The sequence below is a fragment of the Trematomus bernacchii genome, unplaced genomic scaffold, assembly GCF_902827165.1.
Source record: "Trematomus bernacchii unplaced genomic scaffold, fTreBer1.1, whole genome shotgun sequence".
NCBI lineage: Eukaryota > Metazoa > Chordata > Actinopteri > Perciformes > Nototheniidae > Trematomus > Trematomus bernacchii.
Genome location: NW_022987756.1, coordinates 1 through 25,383, shown reverse-complemented (window position 1 = coordinate 25,383; position 25,383 = coordinate 1). Strand labels below are relative to the sequence as shown.

The 25,383-nt window shown below is 42.1% G+C and overlaps 3 protein-coding genes across 4 annotated transcripts in view; all 3 read right to left on the bottom strand.

Moving 5' to 3' along the window:
* Nucleotides 1–163, bottom strand: part of LOC117496579 (NLR family CARD domain-containing protein 3-like) — a 35,399-nt gene extending 35,236 nt beyond the window's left edge. The window contains exon 1 of the mRNA XM_034148280.1: nucleotides 54–163. The gene's annotated coding sequence lies outside the window, so the exon portion shown is untranslated. The remainder of the gene's footprint in view (nucleotides 1–53) is intronic.
* Nucleotides 164–570: 407 nt separating this feature from the next.
* Nucleotides 571–15,252, bottom strand: LOC117496583 (C-C chemokine receptor type 6-like). 2 transcript variants are annotated; one of them, XM_034148285.1, is made up of 2 exons: nucleotides 15,107–15,252; nucleotides 571–2,664 (listed from the first exon to the last, which is right to left on the bottom strand). In XM_034148285.1, the coding sequence occupies exon 2, from the start codon at nucleotides 2,653–2,655 to the stop codon at nucleotides 1,522–1,524; it is 1,134 nt and encodes a 377-aa protein (XP_034004176.1). In that variant the 5' UTR covers nucleotides 2,656–2,664; nucleotides 15,107–15,252; the 3' UTR covers nucleotides 571–1,521. The 2 variants fall into 2 exon arrangements, with proteins under 2 accessions (XP_034004176.1, XP_034004177.1); XM_034148286.1 differs by having other exon boundaries at nucleotides 571–2,661.
* Nucleotides 15,253–15,850: 598 nt separating this feature from the next.
* On the bottom strand, nucleotides 15,851–25,168 carry LOC117496584 (FGFR1 oncogene partner-like; the record flags this gene model as incomplete). Its single annotated transcript, XM_034148287.1, is given in 4 exon segments — nucleotides 15,851–15,987; nucleotides 23,305–23,392; nucleotides 23,739–23,772; nucleotides 25,106–25,168. Coding segments are annotated over 4 exon segments (266 nt in total), but the record flags the coding sequence as incomplete, so codon positions are not given.
* Between the last annotated feature and the right edge of the window lie 215 nt (nucleotides 25,169–25,383).

Sequence of the window (25,383 nt, the reverse complement as noted above, 5' to 3'; positions counted from 1 at the left end):
TCTACTGTTCTCAGTCTAACTGCTGACACACACATGATGAAAGCTGCTCTTACCTTCTGAAGAGAATCTGCTGATGAGTGACGGTGAAATGAATCAGTCGCTCCAAGCAGAGACAGAACTAACATGTAACTCCCAGCAGGTCTCCACAGCTCTGTTGATTCACATACAGTCTATCTCTGTGTGTTCATCTCCAGCTGAAATATGATGAGCTCCTCTGAACTCTGGAACCAACGAGCTGGAGCACCTCAGGTCAAACATTAACACACTTTATTAAACCTTATCATCCTGATCATAAAGGTCTGCAGTTTTATCCTCAGAGACTTTGATTTTACAAGACGGAAATAAAAAAGAGGCAAGGTGCATTTCTCTGGCGGCTGACAGGCGCAAACAGCCCAGAACACCTCGGAGATTAGAGATGGTGCTCCGGGTCCAGGGAGACAGCAAACACTTGGCCCCCAACTCCCCACCGGATACATCTTTCACTCCAGGAAGCTCTGGGAAATATTATCCACCAGGGCCAGAAAAGGATATCAGACATGTAAAACACGTGCCCCAGGTTTACTTCTTGAAGATAGTTTATTTTATGAAACAACAGACAGAATACAGCTTTGTTTTGAGGTTGAGAGAACAAGTTAAAAGTAAATCGTATCAAATAAATGTCTTTCTTCTGCATTTTATATAAAGACTACATGAATCCACCCTATAAATGATGAATGCAAGTAATACATAGGTATTTAAGGTGATTTAATCTATTTCACATTTGCTCCTTTTCCTTTCCAATTACAACCTAAAGCAACACTTGGGATATCAGATTAGGTTAGACAGAATAATGATTTTTGAAGTTTAAGTGGACCGCCACCCAGGATGGTGGTGTGTTCAGGGACTCTTCTGTTGAGCGCATTTCCAGATGTTTCTGAATATTCTGACAGTTTTAAAATTCTGTCTTCTTTCAGAAAATACAGAAAATCTAAAAACTGACTTTTTCCTGAAAATTCTGACTTTTTCTTGAAAATAAAAAATTCTGTATTTTTTCTGACATTCTGAAAATTAAAAAATTCTGACTAAATAAATGTGTGACTCGTCTCTGAGTTTACAGACAGCTCAACCTGACATGGATAAAGTGATAATGAACTAGATCTTAGATTATTTTCTGTATTTATTTTAATCACTGAAAAGTTGTGGTGTTAAAATATTCGTCTTGTTTATTCAGGACGCTGAGTAGAGAGTCTGAGGTCAGTTTGAAAAAACAGATGGTATTTTGATGATTTTTAGGAAACTTTAATCTTTGTGTTCGCCGCCCGGCGGTGGGTTTCCTTCTCAGGTTGATTTCACTTCAGGAAGTCTTGAAGACGTCAGGAAAGATTAAAGATGCAGCAGGTGTTTGTGTCTCGCGTTAAAGCCCTCGGGTTCGTCTCGTGACGGAGCCAGTGCTCATGATAGTGCCAATGGGGAACCTAATGAAGAACCTCTAGGGAACCGGAGGATTTTCAGAGTGGACCTCCGGAGATGTTCCCGGCGTCCTCACATCGTGAAGGACGAGCCGTTCTCACTGGACACGGAGCGGCGGGTGGACACGTAGATCTCGGAGGTGACCCTGGAGAAGCGCCGGGGCCGGATGTACCTCTTCCCCAGGCACCACAGGTCCTGCACAATCCTCCGGAAGTGGTTCCTGAACTTCACCCCGACGAAGGCGTACAGCACGGGGTTCAGGCAGCAGTGCAGGTAGGCCAGGGTCTGCGTCACCGTCTTGGCTGTCTTCAGGAAGTCCACGTCCTCGCAGTTCTGCAGATTGAACATGCTGGCGGTGTCGTACAGCAGCGTGAGGTTGTAGGGCAGGTGGCAGACCACGAACACCGCCACCACGGCCAGCACCACGCGCACCGCCTTGTGGCGCTGGAAGTTCCTGGCCTTCAGCAGCGTGCCCACGATGGCGCTGTAGCAGAAGACCATGACGAGCAGCGGCAGGAAGAAGCCCACGGCCAGCTGCATGCTGGGCAGCGCCACCTTGGAGGTCAAAGCCTCGGTGGAGTCCATGAACCTGAGCTCGCAGACGTACTCCGTGCCGTCGGTGCTGTTCCCGTCCTCCTCGTCCATGAAGTCCCTGCTGTGGGTCGGCTGGTACAAGCTGTAGAAGTAGAAGGAGGGCACGGACAGCAGTACTGCGAGCGCCCACACGGCGGCGCAGATGAGGCGACTGTAGGCCAGCGAGCGCAGTCTGAAGCTGCGGCGCGCCTGCACGATGGCCACGTAGCGGTCGCTGCTGATGCAGGCGAGCAGCAGCGTGCCGCTGTACAGGTTCACGCTGTAGGAGCCGCGCAGCAGCTTGCACACCACCGGACCCATGGACCACGCCGTCAGCTCGTTGTAGACGATGAGCGGCAGTGAGGCCACGAACAGCAGGTCGGCCACCGCCACGTTCAGCAGGTACACGTCCGTCATGGACTTGGTCCTCTTGTAGAGGGCGTAGGTGACGATCACCAGGCTGTTGCCCACCAGGCCCAGGATGCAGATGATGGAGTGAACGTACGGCCCGACGACCAGCTGCACACTGTGGTTGTTCTGCGGAGCACACGGAGAGACCAGGTCGTAGTCAAAGTCTGTGTAGTTGTAGTCCGGATACGATTGGTTGGACATGTCCTCCAGAGAGTAATCCATCTTCTGCTGCTGTGGAGAGACAGAAGAAGACATCCCACTGAGAACCATTTACTACATGTTTGTGTTTCTGACTTTCTTTAAAGAGTCGCTCTGTGTTCTACAGGAGTTAGTGCATGTGAACACTCACGCTCCTATTGGCTAGCGCCCCTACACATTGTACCGATAGGCTAAGGGGCGGGACATCTCTAAGCTGGTTGACCAATCACAACAGAGCCGGCCAGCTAACCAATCAGAGCAGACTGGGCTCTGGTTTCAGACAGAGGGTGAAAAGAGGAGCTGCAGCACAGACAGTATGAGAGAAATAAAGAGCTTTTTGAACATTAGAGCATGGAGAGGACTCTTTAAAGTAGAGACACTACATACTGATATACACCTGAACATCAGCAGGAGAGGACTCTTTAAAGTAGAGACACTACATACTGATATACACCTGAACATCAGCAGGAGAGGACTCTTTAAAGTAGAGACACTACATACTGATATACACCTGAACATCAGCAGGAGAGGACTCTTTAAAGTAGAGACACTACATACTGATATACACCTGAACATCAGCAGGAGAGGACTCTTTAAAGTAGAGACACTACATACTGATATACACCTGAACATCAGCAGGAGAGGAACTCTTTAAAGTAGAGACACTACATACTGATATACACCTGAACATCAGCAGGAGAGGACTCTTTAAAGTAGAGACACTACATACTGATATACACCTGAACATCAGCAGGAGAGGACTCTTTAAAGTAGAGACACTACATACTGATATACACCTGAACATCAGCAGGAGAGGACTCTTTAAAGTAGAGACACTACATACTGATATACACCTGAACATCAGCAGGAGAGGACTCTTTAAAGTAGAGACACTACATACTGATATACACCTGAACATCAGCAGGAGAGGACTCTTAAAGTAGAGGACACTACATACTGATATACACCTGAACATCAGCAGGAGAGGACTCTTTAAAGTAGAGACACTACATACTGATATACACCTGAACATCAGCAGGAGAGGACTCTTTAAAGTAGAGGACACTACATACTGATATACACCTGAACATCAGCAGGAGAGGACTCTTTAAAGTAGAGACACTACATACTGATATACACCTGAACATCAGCAGGAGAGGACTCTTTAAAGTAGAGACACTACATACTGATATACACCTGAACATCAGCAGGAGAGGACTCTTAAGTAGAGACACTACATACTGATATACACCTGAACATCAGCAGGAGAGGACTCTTTAAAGTAGAGACACTACATACTGATATACACCTGAACATCAGCAGGAGAGGACTCTTTAAAGTAGAGACACTACATACTGATATACACCTGAACATCAGCAGGCGAGAACTCTTTAAAGTAGATACACTAACTACTGATATACACCTGAACATCAGCAGGAGAGGACTCTTTAAAGTAGAGACACTACATACTGATATACACCTGAAACATCAGCAGGAGAGGACTCTTTAAGTAGAGACACTACATACTGATATACACCTGAACATCAGCAGGAGAGGACTCTTTAAAGTAGATACACTACATACTGATATACACCTGAACATCAGCAGGAGAGGACTCTTTAAAGTAGAGACACTACATACTGATATACACCTGAACATCAGCAGGAGAGGACTCTTTAAAGTAGAGACACTACATACTGATATACACCTGAACATCAGCAGGAGAGGACTCTTTAAAGTAGAGACACTACATACTGATATACACCTGAACATCAGCAGGAGAGGACTCTTTAAAGTAGAGACACTACATACTGATATACACCTGAACATCAGCAGGAGAGGACTCTTTAAAGTAGAGACACTACATACTGATATACACCTGAACATCAGCAGGAGAGGACTCTTTAAAGTAGAGACACTACATACTGATATACACCTGAACATCAGCAGGAGAGGACTCTTTAAAGTAGAGACACTACATACTGATATACACCTGAACATCAGCAGGAGAGGACTCTTTAAAGTAGAGACACTACATACTGATATACACCTGAACATCAGCAGGAGAGGACTCTTTAAAGTAGAGACACTACATACTGATATACACCTGAACATCAGCAGGAGAGGACTCTTTAAAGTAGAGACACTACATACTGATATACACCTGAACATCAGCAGGAGAGGACTCTTTAAAGTAGAGACACTACATACTGATATACACCTGAACATCAGCAGGAGAGGACTCTTTAAAGTAGAGACACTACATACTGATATACACCTGAACATCAGCAGGAGAGGACTCTTTAAAGTAGAGACACTACATACTGATATACACCTGAACATCAGCAGGAGAGGACTCTTTAAAGTAGAGACACTACATACTGATATACACCTGAACATCAGCAGGAGAGGACTCTTTAAAGTAGAGACACTACATACTGATATACACCTGAACATCAGCAGGAGAGGACTCTTTAAAGTAGAGACACTACATACTGATATACACCTGAACATCAGCAGGAGAGGACTCTTTAAAGTAGAGACACTACATACTGATATACACCTGAACATCAGCAGGAGAGGACTCTTTAAAGTAGAGACACTACATACTGATATACACCTGAACATCAGCAGGAGAGGACTCTTTAAAGTAGAGACACTACATACTGATATACACCTGAACATCAGCAGGAGAGGACTCTTTAAAGTAGAGACACTACATACTGATATACACCTGAACATCAGCAGGAGAGGACTCTTTAAAGTAGAGACACTACATACTGATATACACCTGAACATCAGCAGGAGAGGACTCTTTAAAGTAGAGACACTACATACTGATATACACCTGAACATCAGCAGGAGAGAACTCTTTAAAGTAGAGACACTACATACTGATATACACCTGAACATCAGCAGGAGAGGACTCTTTAAAGTAGAGACACTACATACTGATATACACCTGAACATCAGCAGGAGAGGACTCTTTAAAGTAGAGACACTACATACTGATATACACCTGAACATCAGCAGGAGAGGACTCTTTAAAGTAGAGACACTACATACTGATATACACCTGAACATCAGCAGGAGAGGACTCTTTAAAGTAGAGACACTACATACTGATATACACCTGAACATCAGCAGGAGAGGACTCTTTAAAGTAGAGACACTACATACTGATATACACCTGAACATCAGCAGGAGAGGACTCTTTAAAGTAGAGACACTACATACTGATATACACCTGAACATCAGCAGGAGAGGACTCTTTAAAGTAGAGACACTACATACTGATATACACCTGAACATCAGCAGGAGAGGACTCTTTAAAGTAGAGACACTACATACTGATATACACCTGAACATCAGCAGGAGAGGACTCTTTAAAGTAGAGACACTACATACTGATATACACCTGAACATCAGCAGGAGAGAACTCTTTAAAGTAGAGACACTACATACTGATATACACCTGAACATCAGCAGGAGAGGACTCTTTAAAGTAGAGACACTACATACTGATATACACCTGAACATCAGCAGGAGAGGACTCTTTAAAGTAGAGACACTACATACTGATATACACCTGAACATCAGCAGGAGAGGACTCTTTAAAGTAGAGTACACTACATACTGATATACACCTGAACATCAGCAGGAGAGGACTCTTTAAAGTAGAGACACTACATACTGATATACACCTGAACATCAGCAGGAGAGGACTCTTTAAAGTAGAGACACTACCTACTGATATACACCTGAACATCAGCAGGAGAGGACTCTTTAAAGTAGAGACACTACATACTGATATACACCTGAACATCAGCAGGAGAGGACTCTTTAAAGTAGAGACACTACATACTGATATACACCTGAACATCAGCAGGAGAGAACTCTTTAAAGTAGAGACACTACATACTGATATACACCTGAACATCAGCAGGAGAGGACTCTTTAAAGTAGAGACACTACATACTGATATACACCTGAACATCAGCAGGAGAGGACTCTTTAAAGTAGAGACACTACATACTGATATACACCTGAACATCAGCAGGAGAGGACTCTTTAAAGTAGAGACACTACATACTGATATACACCTGAACATCAGCAGGAGAGGACTCTTTAAAGTAGAGACACTACATACTGATATACACCTGAACATCAGCAGGAGAGGACTCTTTAAAGTAGAGACACTACATACTGATATACACCTGAACATCAGCAGGAGAGGACTCTTTAAAGTAGAGACACTACATCTTTAAAGTAGAGACACTACATACTGATATACACCTGAACATCAGCAGGAGAGGACTCTTTAAAGTAGAGACACTACATACTGATATACACCTGAACATCAGCAGGAGAGGACTCTTTAAAGTAGAGACACTACATACTGATATACACCTGAACATCAGCAGGAGAGGACTCTTTAAAGTAGAGACACTACATACTGATATACACCTGAACATCAGCAGGAGAGGACTCTTTAAAGTAGAGACACTACATACTGATATACACCTGAACATCAGCAGGAGAGGACTCTTTAAAGTAGAGGACACTACATACTGATATACACCTGAACATCAGCAGGAGAGGACTCTTTAAAGTAGAGACACTACATACTGATATACACCTGAACATCAGCAGGAGAGGACTCTTTAAAGTAGAGACACTACATACTGATATACACCTGAACATCAGCAGGAGAGGACTCTTTAAGTAGAGACACTACATACTGATATACAACCTGAACTTTAAAGTAGATACACTACATACTGATATACACCTGAACATCAGCAGGAGAGGACTCTTTAAAGTAGAGACACTACATACTGATATACACCTGAACATCAGCAGGAGAGGACTCTTTAAAGTAGAGACACTACCTACTGATATACACCTGAACATCAGCAGGAGAGGACTCTTTAAAGTAGAGACACTACATACTGATATACACCTGAACATCAGCAGGAGAGGACTCTTTAAAGTAGAGACACTACATACTGATATACACCTGAACATCAGCAGGAGAGAACTCTTTAAAGTAGAGACACTACATACTGATATACACCTGAACATCAGCAGGAGAGGACTCTTTAAAGTAGAGACACTACATACTGATATACACCTGAACATCAGCAGGAGAGGACTCTTTAAAGTAGAGACACTACATACTGATATACACCTGAACATCAGCAGGAGAGGACTCTTTAAAGTAGAGACACTACATACTGATATACACCTGAACATCAGCAGGAGAGAACTCTTTAAAGTAGATACACTACATACTGATATACACCTGAACATCAGCAGGAGAGGACTCTTTAAAGTAGAGACACTACATACTGATATACACCTGAACATCAGCAGGAGAGGACTCTTTAAAGTAGAGACACTACATACTGATATACACCTGAACATCAGCAGGAGAGGACTCTTTAAAGTAGAGTCACTACATACTGATATACACCTGAACATCAGCAGGAGAGGACTCTTTAAAGTAGAGACACTACATACTGATATACACCTGAACATCAGCAGGACAGGACTCTTTAAAGTAGAGACACTACCTACTGATATACACCTGAACATCAGCAGGAGAGGACTCTTTAAAGTAGAGACACTACATACTGATATACACCTGAACATCAGCAGGAGAGAACTCTTTAAAGTAGAGACACTACATACTGATATACACCTGAACATCAGCAGGAGAGAACTCTTTAAAGTAGAGACACTACATACTGATATACACCTGAACATCAGCAGGAGAGGACTCTTTAAAGTAGAGACACTACATACTGATATACACCTGAACATCAGCAGGAGAGGACTCTTTAAAGTAGAGACACTACATACTGATATACACCTGAACATCAGCAGGAGAGGACTCTTTAAAGTAGAGACACTACATACTGATATACACCTGAACATCAGCAGGAGAGGACTCTTTAAAGTAGAGACACTACATACTGATATACACCTGAACATCAGCAGGAGAGGACTCTTTAAAGTAGAGACACTACATACTGATATATACCTGAACATCAGCAGGAGAGGACTCTTTAAAGTAGAGACACTACATACTGATATACACCTGAACATCAGCAGGAGAGGACTCTTTAAAGTAGAGACACTACATACTGATATACACCTGAACATCAGCAGGAGAGGACTCTTTAAAGTAGAGACACTACATACTGATATACACCTGAACATCAGCAGGAGAGGACTCTTTAAAGTAGAGACACTACATACTGATATACACCTGAACATCAGCAGGAGAGGACTCTTTAAAGTAGAGACACTACACACTGATATACACCTGAACATCAGCAGGAGAGGACTCTTTAAAGTAGAGACACTACATACTGATATACACCTGAACATCAGCAGGAGAGGACTCTTTAAAGTAGAGACACTACATACTGATATACACCTGAACATCAGCAGGAGAGGACTCTTTAAAGTAGAGACACTACATACTGATATACACCTGAACATCAGCAGGAGAGAACTCTTTAAAGTAGATACACTACATACTGATATACACCTGAACATCAGCAGGAGAGGACTCTTTAAAGTAGAGACACTACATACTGATATACACCTGAACATCAGCAGGAGAGGACTCTTTAAAGTAGAGACACTACCTACTGATATACACCTGAACATCAGCAGGAGAGGACTCTTTAAAGTAGAGACACTACATACTGATATACACCTGAACATCAGCAGGAGAGGACTCTTTAAAGTAGAGACACTACATACTGATATACACCTGAACATCAGCAGGAGAGAACTCTTTAAAGTAGAGACACTACATACTGATATACACCTGAACATCAGCAGGAGAGGACTCTTTAAAGTAGAGACACTACATACTGATATACACCTGAACATCAGCAGGAGAGGACTCTTTAAAGTAGAGACACTACATACTGATATACACCTGAACATCAGCAGGAGAGGACTCTTTAAAGTAGAGACACTACATACTGATATACACCTGAACATCAGCAGGAGAGAACTCTTTAAAGTAGATACACTACATACTGATATACACCTGAACATCAGCAGGAGAGGACTCTTTAAAGTAGAGACACTACATACTGATATACACCTGAACATCAGCAGGAGAGGACTCTTTAAAGTAGAGACACTACATACTGATATACACCTGAACATCAGCAGGAGAGGACTCTTTAAAGTAGAGTCACTACATACTGATATACACCTGAACATCAGCAGGAGAGGACTCTTTAAAGTAGAGACACTACATACTGATATACACCTGAACATCAGCAGGAGAGGACTCTTTAAAGTAGAGACACTACCTACTGATATACACCTGAACATCAGCAGGAGAGGACTCTTTAAAGTAGAGACACTACATACTGATATACACCTGAACATCAGCAGGAGAGAACTCTTTAAAGTAGAGACACTACATACTGATATACACCTGAACATCAGCAGGAGAGAACTCTTTAAAGTAGAGACACTACATACTGATATACACCTGAACATCAGCAGGAGAGGACTCTTTAAAGTAGAGACACTACATACTGATATACACCTGAACATCAGCAGGAGAGGACTCTTTAAAGTAGAGACACTACATACTGATATACACCTGAACATCAGCAGGAGAGGACTCTTTAAAGTAGAGACACTACATACTGATATACACCTGAACATCAGCCTCCGTAGGTCACAGAGGGGGAAGACGTGCATCAGACGTCTAAATGATATGTAAGTGGCACAGAGCTGAGTGAGAGCGCTGTGGTCGCTGCAGGACGTCTGTTCTCAGGTGAGACAGGAAGTCTGCAGAGAAACCAGGTCAGTGACCCAGATCAGAGGCTCCACACAGCGCCACAGGAATAAAAACAACCTGCAGACGAGAACGTCTTTGAGCTGAAAATAAGTCAAAGAGATAAATGTGCAGCTAACAAAGTTATTTTAAAAAGTCCCTGAAATAAATAAATAAAGGTTTTTAAACCCAAAAGTCTGAGGATTTAGATCAATGTTCAAACATATATTATAATGATTTAATTTAAATGATAGCATGAAGTCATTCAACTCTTGTAAGAGCAGAGAGAGAAATGTGCAGATAATACTCTAATCTAAACATTTACTACTATTATTTAAATATCTAAAAGAGAGAGGGTAGATATATTACACAAATATAAATAATGAAGGTTTTTTTTACAAGCCTATTCCCAGAAACAAATTACTTTTAAAGATCTTATTCTCGACTTTCCATCGAACGTCACTTTTTCATTTTATTACCATGTGAATGATTGAAATGTTAATATCTCTGTAGTTCACAGGAAAGTGTTTTGAGTTTATTAATCAGAGACTGACGAATCCACTGCGAACTGATTTCACTTACATTCATTACATTGTATTTAAATGTAATGAAATGTTAAAGGGACTTTGACTCAAAGAGGACATCTGTTCAGAAAGCTCTTTCCTCTCCTCTCACTGCCTGAGCTGCAGCTCCTCTGCTCACCCTCTGTCTGAAACCAGAGCTGCTCTGATTGGTTAGCTGGCCGGCTCTGCTGTGATTGGTCAACCAGCTTAGAGATGTCCCGCCCCTTAATGTGTTGGAGCGCTAGCCAATAGCAGCGTGCGTGTTCCGTAGTGATGTCACTGTGTTCTGGAAGTAAACAACCTTCCTTCAGTTTGTTCAGAGGCAGAATGTTTTCTATCAGCTGCTCGGACTCCTGTGAGCGCAGAGAAACGCTGATGTTTACTGACAGCTGGCTGTTCCTCAAACGCCTCACAGTTCCCGCTCTGCACTTCTGCTCTCTGCAGGTCGTCCTCTCCGACTTCTCGTATTTCAAAGGTCAAACAGACTTCAGTTTGATGTTGGAGACGCAGACTTTATTTTAATTCTGTGCCGATAAACGTACACTTTGTGTGTGTTTAACGACTTCCTTTAAATCCACTTCCTACATTTATATTTATTCTGCAGCCCTGTACGTTTCCTCTGTAGATACTAACACGATGCAAACCTTTTGAAGAGTGCAAGGTCACATTCACACCAGCAGTGTTTAGTCCCTTTGAATCGAACACTGGTGCGTTTGGTTTGGGTCGGTGTGAACGCAGTCTCAGACCTCTGAAGTGAACTAAACAACCTGAAAGAGGTGGTCTCTGACCTCTGAAGTGAACTAAACAACCTGAAAGAGGTGGTCTCAGACCTCTGAAGTGAACTAAACAACCTGAAAGAGGTGGTCTCAGACCTCTGAAGTGAACTAAACAACCTGAAAGAGGTGGTCTCAGACCTCTGAAGTGAACTAAACAACCTGAAAGAGGTGGTCTCAGATCTCTGAAGTAAACTAAACAACCTGAAAGAGGTGGTCTCAGACCTCTGAAGTAAACTAAACAACCTGAAAGAGGTGGTCTCAGACCTCTGAAGTGAACTAAACAACCTGAAAGAGATGGTCTCAGACCTCTGAAGTAAACTAAACAACCTGAAAGAGGTGGTCTCAGACCTCTGAAGTGAACTAAACAACCTGAAAGAGGTGGTCTCTGACCTCTGAAGTGAACTAAACAACCTGAAAGAGGTGGTCTCTGACCTCTGAAGTGAACTAAACAACCTGAAAGAGGTGGTCTCAGACCTCTGAAGTGAACTAAACAACCTGAAAGAGGAGGTCTCAGACCTCTGAAGTAAACTAAACAACCTGAAAGAGGTGGTCTCAGACCTCTGAAGTGAACTAAACAACCTGAAAGAGGAGGTCTCAGACCTCTGAAGTAAACTAAACAACCTGAAAGAGGTGGTCTCAGACCTCTGAAGTAAACTAAACAACCTGAAAGAGGTGGTCTCAGACCTCTGAAGTAAACTAAACAACCTGAAAGAGGAGGTCTCAGACCTCTGAAGTAAACTAAACAACCTGAAAGAGGTGGTCTCAGACCTCTGAAGTAAACTAAACAACCTGAAAGAGGAGGTCTCAGACCTCTGAAGTAAACAACCTGAAAGAGGTGGTCTCAGACCTCTGAAGTGAACAACCTGAAAGAGGTGGTCTCAGACCTCTGAAGTGAACAACCTGAAAGAGGTGGTCTCAGACCTCTGAAGTAAACTAAACAACCTGAAAGAGGTGGTCTCAGACCTCTGAAGTAAACTAAACAACCTGAAAGAGGTGGTCTCAGACCTCTGAAGTGAACAACCTGAAAGAGGTGGTCTCAGACCTCTGAAGTGAACAACCTGAAAGAGGTGGTCTCAGAGCGCTTGCTAGTGAACTCTGGAGCGGATCATCTCTGGTGTGAACGCAGTCCGCACCAAAACATAGGAAACGTAGTATTTACGAGTCACAAGAACCCGGATGTCTTCAAAGTCTTTAGTGAACGAGTGAAGCTGAATGAAGAGTTGAATAGAATCGTGTAAAGTTTAAACGCTCCGTCAACTTTACATAAAAGTCAGAGCCACCTGCCGTCGGTGAAACCTGCTCCTGACTGCAGGACGTCTCTCATTATGGGTGTTATAATGTTTCTTAACGCATGTTGTCTGATTGTATAATCATATGCAGTCCATTGATATGATCTCCAGATGACCAGCAGCATGAGAACAACCTGCCGATGCTCCAAAGCTACGGTAGAAATTGCCGGGATTGGACATGACTTGTGTTTACAGTTTATAGTCCGTTTGAGTTTAATCCGTGTGAACGCAAACCGAACCTTCTGAGAAATGAACCAATGCAACAAACTGTGGTCTGGAGCAGAGACTGTGAGGTGTGCGACCTGAGAGAGGATGGCTATGGGTTACGGGTCCAGAGCCCTGAAGGGTAGCATTATCTCAAAGTGAAAACACAAACTGTCACAGGGTTAAAGTTTTAAAATAAAAACACAAACAACATTGCGCTAGCGACCTGTCAATCACAGGTAGCTCCGCCCTGAAGCATACGCTGCTTTGTGTCTATTTCACTCTAAAAGGGATCATCATTTACTAAATGAACTTCATGCTGTGTTGGAGAAGACTGGAAGCTAGAGACCGAGATCAGAAACTCATCAGGAAAATGTTCACAGAGGTATAAAGAGAGAGAGAAGTAAGTTCTAACCCTATCGTCTATCCCCTGACCTCTGAGTGAAAGGTCACGGGGTTAAGGGATAGTGGATAGGAGAATTCAAAAGGACTTAGGAGAAGAGACTGCGGTACTTTAGAGAATCGACTGCACTTCCACTATCCGACGTGTTTATGATGCGCCAGCGGACGTCATGAATGTGCGTCTGCTGCTGTGGGGAAACTATGGAAACTACAGTTTCTATACAGCGGACTACAACATGGATGTTTAATAAGAACGAGGGACTACTGTAAACTCATCTAGAGACTCTGCACCGTGCTCTGATGCTGTTATGCTTTATGAACTTTGGCAAGTTACCGTTTTAAAAAGCTTAATAAGCACCGTAACTTTCATGATATCATTTCTCCGTCATAATCGGTTGTTTCCGTGAACGGCCGACTGTTGTGTGACGGCAAATGCTGCGGCCGCAAGGCATTGTGGGGCAGCATGTTCTCCTCTCCTTTAGGTTAGGGAGGTCCAGTGGTTCCTAAGCTAAAGGAGGTTATAAAGGAAGCTTGAAACCTCCTTTCCTTTCATCTAGAGAACCAGCTCTTATCATGGCTGCCACTGAGGGACCTCCGGGTCATTTCACTCCGTTAGGAAGGTTCCTGCTAAATGGACTATTCGACTGCAACCATAGACTTCTATACAATCTGAGGAGACGCCCCCTCCTGGATGTCAGAGGGAATGCAGGTTTAATTAGCTTCTGCAAAGAACATTGCTGGGTGAGAGCTAAATGCTAACAGCTAGCTCTGGCCCTCCTACGCAACGTTCACTCCGAATCAGAAACACATTTCCGAGAACCTCTCATGTGGCACGAGTTTCTCGGTTCTATCTTTTTGTGACGATCATACGTTTTCATTCCCACGGTCTGATGTCTCATTGTTTCTTTACAATACAGTATTCATATTGTGATTAGTTACGGTAAGTGCTCGTAGCTGACAGCCTGATGAGTCAGAGAAAGCTTCCACACGGTTTCCTTCAAAGCAACTATTTCAATGATATCAAAACAAAGTGTGACAGACGAGAAATACAATGTTTAAAGAAGAGACTATGATCATGTTTAGTTGTTCCTCTTTATGTTTATTTGCAGCAGATCCTGTTTCGTGTTTTAGTTTGAAATCTTTAGAAACTTCACAAACAAATGATTTACAAAATAAAAAGCACCTTAAACTGCCTCGTGAACAAAGAGACAGAAGCAGACGTTAAAGCAGGGAATGACTTTGCATTCAGCTCTTAGATCAGACTGACTGTTGGATATCATATTATATCATATATGACTTTAACATCGCAGCACTGACGTGGCTCCTTCACATTTAGTCCTAAAGCAAATAATGATTAACCTTCACGACATCACAAGGAACAAATATATAAAATGTTAATAATTAAATAAAAGCGTAACTCACGGGTTCAGCTGCTGCTCGTTCCAATGATCAAGCACACTGAGAGGAGGAAATACTGTGTGTGTGTGTGTGTGTGTGTGTGTGTGTGTGTGTGTGTGTGAGAGAGAGGAAGAGACTTGTCTGCAGCACCTCTGATTGATGACAGATATGTCAGGCGGAGCTTCAGGTCTGGCACAACACAACACGACACAAATGTTATTTATTTATTCATATAGAATCTGCACACGTATAAACCCAGAGCATCAGAGGAACGTCTCGTGGCTTCAGAATAATATTTATTAACTTATACAGTTCTTTATCTTTCCAAACATCTACCTTCATGGTGGCATTACTGGGAACATCACGTGACCCATCCCTGTGATCAGACGTGTTGTGTTATTGCTAGTGGTGGTCTAATGGATAGTGAGGTGGGCCCTTGAGTAAGGCACTTAGCCCTCAGTTACTCCAGGGAGGATGTCCCTGTAATGTAAGTCGCTTTGGATAAAAGCGTCAGCTAAATGAAATGTAATGTAATGTAATGTAATGTTATTGCTTTCACGCCACCAGTCGTATTCTTTCTATTAGAACTGTCCCATGTTGTCCTTTGGGTTTCTCTCTCATCTCTTCTCACCGATGAGTCGCTGATATTAAAGATTGAATCAGAATACTTGAACTGAATAGTTTATGGAAGAAAGGTCAGAAATAAACGTTTGAATATCTGGTGGTCTGAAGATCCTTCGTCTCTAAAACAAAGACACGTTCACCATCTTGCGTAACACATTCATTTATTTCATCGTCAAACTGTACAGGTGCATGCTGGGAGTTCAGGGCACCGCCTCCATGTAATCTGCACCATGACTGAGAGACAGCTGAGAGACGCTCAGGTCCTGCGTGGCGTCCTCCATCTGATACACAATCAGAGACACACAATCAGAAACACACAATCAGAGACACACAATCAGAAACACACAATCAGAAACACACAATCAGAGACACACAATCAGAAACACACAATCAGAAACACACAATCAGAGACACACAATCAGAAACACACAATCAGAAACACACAATCAGAGAAACACAATCAGAAACACAATCAGAAACACACAATCAGAAACACATCAGAGACACACAATCAGAGACACACAATCAGAAACACACAATCAGAAACATATCAGAGACACACAATCAAAGACACACAATCAGAAACACACAATCAGAAACACACAATCAGAGACACACAATCAGAAACACACAATCAGAGACACACAATCAGAAACACAATCAGAGACACACAATCAGAAACACACAATCAGAAACACATCAGAGACACACAATCAGAATCCCACAATCAGAAACACACAATCAGAAACACACAATCAGAGACACACAATCAGAAACACAATCAGAGACACACAATCAGAAACACAATCAGAAACACACAATCAGAAACACAATCAGAAACACACAATCAGAATCCCACAATCAGAAACACACAATCAGAAACACAATCAAGAGACACACAATCAGAAACACATCAGAGACACACAATCAGAGACACACAATCAGAATCCCACAATCAGAAACACACAATCAGAAACACATCAGAGACACACAATCAAAGACACACAATCAGAGACACACAATCAGAAACACACAATCAGAAACACACAATCAGAGACACACAATCAGAAACACACAATCAGAAACACACAATCAGAGACACACAATCAGAAACACACAATCAGAAACACACAATCAGAGACACACAATCAGAAACACACAATCAGAAACACACAATCAGAGACACACAATCAGAAACACAATCAGAGACACACAATCAGAAACACAATCAGAAACACACAATCACAATCAGAGACACACAATCAGAAACACACAATCAGACACACAATCAGAAACACAATCAGAAACACACAATCAGAGACACACAATCAGAAACACAATCAGAAACACACAATCAGAGACACACAATCAGAGACACACAATCAGAGACACATAATAAGAGACACAATCAGAAACACACAATCAGAAACACACAATCAGAGACACACAATCAGAAACACAATCAGAGACACACAATCAGAAACACACAATCAGAAACACAATCAGAGACACACAATCAGAGACACAATCAGAGACACACAATCAGAGACACACAATCAGAAACACACAATCAGAGACACACAATCGGAAACACAATCAGAGACACACAATCAGAAACACACAATCAGAAACACAATCAGAGACACACAATCAGAAACACACAATCAGAAACACACAATCAGAGACACACAATCAGAGACACAATCAGAGACACACAATCAGAAACACAATCAAAGACACACAATCAGAAACACAATCAGAAACACACAATCAGAGACACATTAGAGAAACACAATCAGAAACACACAATCAGAATCACACAATCAGAATCACACAATCAGAAACACACAATCAGAAACACATCAGAGACACACAATCAGAGACACACAATCAGAAACACACAATCAGAGACACACAATCAGAAACACACAATCAGAGACACACAATCAGAATCACACAATCAGAATCACACAATCAGAAACACACAATCAGAAACACATCAGAGACACACAATCAGAAACACATCAGAGACACACAATCAGAGACACACAATCAGAGACACACAATCAGAATCACACAATCAGAATCACACAATCAGAAACACACAATCAGAAACACATCAGAGACACACAATCAGAAACACATCAGAGACACACAATCAGAGACACACAATCAGAAACACACAATCAGAGACACACAATCAGAAACACACAATCAGAGACACACAATCAGAATCCCACAATCAGAAACACACAATCAGAAACACATCAGAGACACACAATCAAAGACACACAATCAGAAACACACAATCAGAGACACACAATCAGAAACACAATCAGAAACACACAATCAGAGACACACAATCAGAGACACACAATCAGAGACACATAAGAGACACAATCAGAAACACACAATCAGAAACACACAATCAGAGACACACAATCAGAAACACACAATCAGAAACACAATCAGAGACACACAATCAGAGACACAATCAGAGACACACAATCAGAGACACACAATCAGAAACACAATCAGAGACACACAATCAGAAACACACAATCAGAAACACACAATCAGAGACACACAATCGGAAACACAATCAGAGACACACAATCAGAAACACACAATCAGAAACACAATCAGAGACACACAATCAGAAACACACAATCAGAAACACACAATCAGAAACACAATCAGAGACACAATCAGAGACACACAATCAGAAACACAATCAAAGACACACAATCAGAAACACAATCAGAAACACACAATCAGAGACACATTAGAGAAACACAATCAGAAACACACAATCAGAATCACACAATCAGAATCACACAATCAGAAACACACAATCAGAAACACATCAGAGACACACAATCAGAGACACACAATCAGAAACACACAATCAGAAACACATCAGAGACACACAATCAGAGACACACAATCAGAGACACACAATCAGAATCACACAATCAGAATCACACAATCAGAAACACACAATCAGAAACACATCAGAGACACACAATCAGAAACACATCAGAGACACACAATCAGAGACACACAATCAGAGACACACAATCAGAGACACACAATCAGAAACACACAATCAGAGACACACAATCAGAAACACACAATCAGAGACACACAATCAGAATCCCACAATCAGAAACACACAATCAGAAACACATCAGAGACACACAATCAAAGACACACAATCAGAAACACACAATCAGAGACACACAATCAGAAACACACAATCAGAAACACACAATCAGAGACACACAATCAGAAACACACAATCAGAGACACACAATCAGAAACACAATCAGAGACACACAATCAGAAACACAATCAGAAACACACAATCACAATCAGAGACACACAATCAGAAACACACAATCAGACACACAATCAGAAACACAATCAGAAACACACAATCAGAGACACACAATCAGAAACACAATCAGAAACACACAATCAGAGACACACAATCAGAGACACACAATCAGAGACACATAAGAGACACAATCAGAAACACACAATCAGAAACACACAATCAGAGAAACACAATCAGAGACACACAATCAGAAACACACAATCAGAAACACAATCAGAGACACACAATCAGAAACACAATCAAAGACACACAATCAGAAACACACAATCAGAGACACATTAGAGAAACACAATCAGAAACACACAATCAGAATCACACAATCAGAAACACACAATCAGAAACACATCAGAGACACACAATCAGAAACACATCAGAGACACACAATCAGAGACACACAATCAGAGACACACAATCAGAATCACACAATCAGAATCACACAATCAGAATCACACAATCAGAAACACATCAGAGACACACAATCAGAAACACATCAGAGACACACAATCAGAGACACACAATCAGAGACACACAATCAGAATCACACAATCAGAATCACACAATCAGAAACACACAATCAGAAACACATCAGAGACACACAATCAGAAACACATCAGAGACACACAATCAGAGACACACAATCAGAGACACACAATCAGAAACACACAATTAGAGACACACAATCAGAAACACACAATCAGAGACACACAATCAGAAACACAGAGACACACAATCAGAAACACACAATCAGAGACACACAATCAGAGACACACAATCAGAAACACAATCAGAGACACACAATCAGAGACACACAATCAGAAACACAATCAGAGACACACAATCAGAAACACAATCAGAAACACACAATCAGAAACACACAATCAGAAACACACAATCAGAGAAACACAATCAGAGACACACAATCAGAAACACACAATCAGAAACACAATCAGAGACACACAATCAGAAACACAATCAAAGACACACAATCAGAAACACAATCAGAAACACACAATCAGAGACACATTAGAGAAACACAATCAGAAACACACAATCAGAATCACACAATCAGAAACACACAATCAGAAACACATCAGAGACACACAATCAGAGACACACAATCAGAGACACACAATCAGAAACACACAATCAGAGACACACAATCAGAAACACACAATCAGAGACACACAATCAGAATCACACAATCAGAATCACACAATCAGAAACACATCAGAGACACACAATCAGAAACACATCAGAGACACACAATCAGAGACACACAATCAGAGACACACAATCAGAATCACACAATCAGAAACACACAATCAGAAACACATCAGAGACACACAATCAGAAACACATCAGAGACACACAATCAGAGACACACAATCAGAGACACACAATCAGAAACACACAATTAGAGACACACAATCAGAAACACACAATCAGAGACACACAATCAGAAACACAGAGACACACAATCAGAAACACACAATCAGAGACACACAATCAGAGACACACAATCAGAAACACAATCAGAGACACACAATCAGAAACACAATCAGAGACACACAATCAGAAACACAATCAGAAACACACAATCAGAGACACACAATCAGAAACACAATCAGAGACAAACAATCAGAAACACACAATCAGACACACAATCAGAAACACAATCAGAAACACACAATCAGAGACACACAATCAGAGACACACAATCAGAAACACAATCAGAAACACACAATCAGAGACACACAATCAGAAACACAATCAGAGACACATAATCAGAGACACAATCAGAAACACACAATCAGAAACACAATCAGAGACACACAATCAGAAACACATAATCAGAGACACAATCAAAGACACACAATCAGAAACACACAATCAGAGACACACAATCAGAGACACACAATCAGAAACACAATCAGAAACACACAATCAGAGACACACAATCAGAGACACACAATCAGAAACACACAATCAGAGACACACAATCAGAGACACACAATCAGAAACACAATCAGAAACACAGAATCAGAGACACACAATCAGAGACACACAATCAGAATCACACAATCAGAGACATAATCAGAAACACACAATCAGAAACACACAGAGACACACAATCAGAAACACATCTATTGGACTGTAACTGTTCCCATTGGACTGCAACTGCTCCAATTGGACTGTAACTGTTCCCATTGGACTGCAACTGTTCCCATTGGACTGCAATAGTTCCTATTGGACTGCAACTGTTCCCATTGGACTGCAACTGTTCCCATTGGACTGCAATAGTTCCTATTGGACTGTAACTGTTCCCATTGGACTGCAACTGTTCCCATTGGACTGCAACTGTTCCCATTGGACTGCAATAGTTCCTATTGGACTGTAACTATTCCTATTGGACTGTAACTGTTCCCACTGGACTGCAATAGTTCCTATTGGACTGCAACTGTTCCTATTGGACTGTAACTGTTCCTATTGGACAGTAACTGTTGCTATTGGACAGTAACTGTTCATATTGGACTGTAACTGTTCCTATTGGACAGTAACTGTTCCTATTGGACTGTAACTGTTGCTATTGGACTGTAACTGTTGCTATTGGACTGTAACTGTTCCTATTGGACTGTAACTGTTCCCATTGGACTGCAACTGTTCCTATTGGACAGTAACTGTTCCTATTGGACTGTAACTGTTCCTATTGGACAGTAACTGTTGCTATTGGACAGTAACTGTTCATATTGGACTGTAACTGTTCCTATTGGACAGTAACTGTTCCTATTGGACTGTAACTGTTCCCATTGGGCTGTAACTGTTCCTATTGGACAGTAACTGTTGCTATTGGACTGTAACAGTTCCTATTGGACAGTAACTGTTCCTATTGGACTGTAACTGTTCCTATTCGTAACTGTTCCTATTGGACAGTAACTGTTCCTATTGGACTGTAACTGTTCCTATTCGTAACTGTTCCTATTGGACAGTAACTGTTGCTATTGGACTGTCACGGTTCCTATTGGACTGTAACTGTTGCTATTGGACTGTAACTGTTCCCATTGGACTGTAACTGTTCCTATTCGTAACTGTTCCTATTGGACAGTAACTGTTGCTATTGGACTGTAACAGTTCCTATTGGACAGTAACTGTTCCTATTGGACTGTAACTGTTCCTATTCGTAACTGTTCCCATTGGGCTGTAACTGTTGCTATTGGACTGTAACTGTTCCCATTGGGCTGTAACTGTTGCTATTGGACTGTCACGGTTCCCATTGGACTGTAACTGTTCCCATTGGACTGCAACTGTTCCTATTGGACAGTAACTGTTCCTATTGGACTGTAACTGTTCCTATTGGACAGTAACTGTTGCTATTGGACTGTAACAGTTCCTATTGGACAGTAACTGTTCATATTGGACTGTAACTGTTCCTATTGGACTGTTACGGTTCCTATTGGACTGTTACGGTTCCTATTGGACAGTAACTGTTCCTATTGGACTGTAACTGTTCCCATTGGGCTGTAACTGTTCCCATTGGACAGTAACTGTTGCTATTGGACTGTAACAGTTCCTATTGGACAGTAACTGTTCCTATTGGACTGTTACGGTTCCTATTGGACTGTAACTGTTCCTATTGGACTGTTACGGTTCCTATTGGACTGTAACTGTTCCTATTGGACTGTAACTGTTCCTATTGGACTGTAACAGTTCCTATTGGAGAGTAACTGTTCCTATTGGACTGTTACGGTTCCTATTGGACTGTAACTGTTCCTATTGGACTGTTACGGTTCCTATTGGACTGTAACTGTTCCCATTGGACTGCAACTGTTCCTATTGGACAGTAACTGTTCCTATTGGACTGTAACTGTTCCTATTGGACAGTAACTGTTGCTATTGGACTGTAACAGTTCCTATTGGACAGTAACTGTTCATATTGGACTGTAACTGTTCCTATTGGACTGTAACTGTTGCTATTGGACTGTAACTGTTCCTATTGGACTGTAACTGTTCCTATTGGACTGTAACTGTTCCTATTGGACTGTTACGGTTCCTATTGGACTGTAACGGTTCCTATTGGACTGTAACTGTTGCTATTGGACAGTAACTGTTGCTATTGGACTGTAACTGTTGCTATTGGACTGTAACTGTTCCCATTGGGCTGTAGTGTATATTTGAGGTGGTGCAGGTGGAGCAGTATCACCTTGTCGCTGTTCTCCGGGCCCTCGATGGACACCTCCTCGATCTCCTCTCCGATGCTCAGCTCGCTCCTGGACAGATCTGAGCGATGGCTGCAACAGACAAACTGCATTAACTCCTCAGAACTCTTATATATCCTGATTTAGAGTTCTGCGCCACCTTCAGGACACACTGTACACGTTAGCTGTGGTTTGGTCAGGTTTGAGGCTGTAGTGAACCCTGCAGCCTGTAGGGGGCGCTGTCACACGTTCAGTTTGTTACTCATAGTGGGAATAAACTATATATCCCCTCCAGGAGCCGGGAACACAGACAGGAAATTAGTATTTATTATTTAACCGCTCACAAAGATCACGAGGCCACAGAGAATAACAAAATGAATAAACCATCAGTGTTGTTCAGGAAGGCAAAGCACAATGCAAACCAACACTGAAGTCTCACCTGTTGAAGTCGTCGTCATAGTCCTCGTCGCCCTCTGAGGATCGGAAACACAAAGAGTGAGCTGCAGGAAACTCACGTTCACATTCTCAATAACAGCTCTTTGGTTCCCGGTGTTCACTCTGTCCTCTTTACGGAGACCTTATCCTGGCAAAGGTCTTTTTGTAATCATGTTTATATAAATGAGTCCTTTATACTCAAGACGTATTGTTCTTAAAGTCAGTTTTCTTTACCCACTTCAGATTGTATAGAAGATTAAAAATCAGCTGCTTTTAACTTTTCAGTCTGACAATAAAAACATCATTTAGCCAGAGTTTGAATATATGAAACGACATGAAGCCTCATCAAAAGCTCTTTCTGGATGGTGCTTCTCAATAACAGCTGTTGGTATTGAAGGGCCCCCTGATGCTGCTCTGTGAGAGGTCTTCACTAAATGTGTGTTAAACAGCTGTTGGTATTGAAGGGCCCCCTGATGCTGCTCTGTGAGAGGTCTTCACTAAATGTGTGTTAAACAGCTGTTGGTATTGAAGGGCCCCCTGATGCTGCTCTGTGAGAGGTCTTCACTAAATGTGTGTTAAACAGCTGTTGGTATTAAGGGCCCCCTGATGCTGCTCTGTGAGAGGTCTTCACTAAATGTGTGTTAAACAGCTGTTGGTATTGAAGGGCCCCCTGATGCTGCTCTGTGAGAGGTCTTCACTAAATGTGTGTTAAACAGCTGTTGGTATTAAGGGCCCCCTGATGCTGCTCTGTGAGAGGTCTTCACTAAATGTGTGTTAAACAGCTGTTGGTATTGAAGGGCCCCCTGATGCTGCTCTGTGAGAGGTCTTCACTAAATGTGTGTTAAACAGCTGTTGGTATTAAGGGCCCCCTGAATGCTGCTCTGTGAGAGGTCTTCACTAAATGTGTGTTAAACAGCTGTTGGTATTAAGGGCCCCCTGATGCTGCTCTGTGAGAGGTCTTCACTAAATGTGTGTTAAACAGCTGTTGGTATTGAAGGGCCCCCTGATGCTGCTCTGTGAGAGGTCTTCACTAAATGTGTGTTAAACAGCTGTTGGTATTGAAGGGCCCCCTGATGCTGCTCTGTGAGAGGTCTTCACTAAATGTGTGTTAAACAGCTGTTGGTATTAAGAGCCCCCTGATGCTGCTCTGTGAGAGGTCTTCACTAAATGTGTGTTAAACAGCTGTTGGTATTAAGGGCCCCCTGATGCTGCTCTGTGAGAGGTCTTCACTAAATGTGTGTTAAACAGCTGTTGGTATTAAGGGCCCCCTGATGCTGCTCTGTGAGAGGTCTTCACTAAATGCGTGTTAAACAGATGTTGGTGAGGACGTTTGGTTTGTTCTGTGATATCTTTAGTGATGTGTGACCGTACCTAGATGCAGAGACGCAGTTTTATCATTCTTCGAGTCTCTGAAGCCTCGCGGTCTGGACGCTCCTGCAACAAGTCAACAAGTCAACAAGTCAACAAACACGAGAGTCTGAATCCACTCCACATTTAATAACATTCTTTAAAGGCTTTTCCTGCTCATGTCTCCATGCCTTAAAGTTCAGAAAGCTCTTTATTCCTCTCACACTGTCTGAGCTGCAGCTCCTCTTTTCACCCTCTGTCTGAAACCAGAGCTGCTCTGATTGGTCGGCTGGTCGGCTCTG

What these genes read in the sequence shown, in the direction of transcription:
- LOC117496583 (XM_034148285.1), bottom strand. Translation starts at nt 2,655, where the DNA reads ATGGATTACTCTCTGGAGGACATGTCCAACCAATCGTATCCGGACTAC.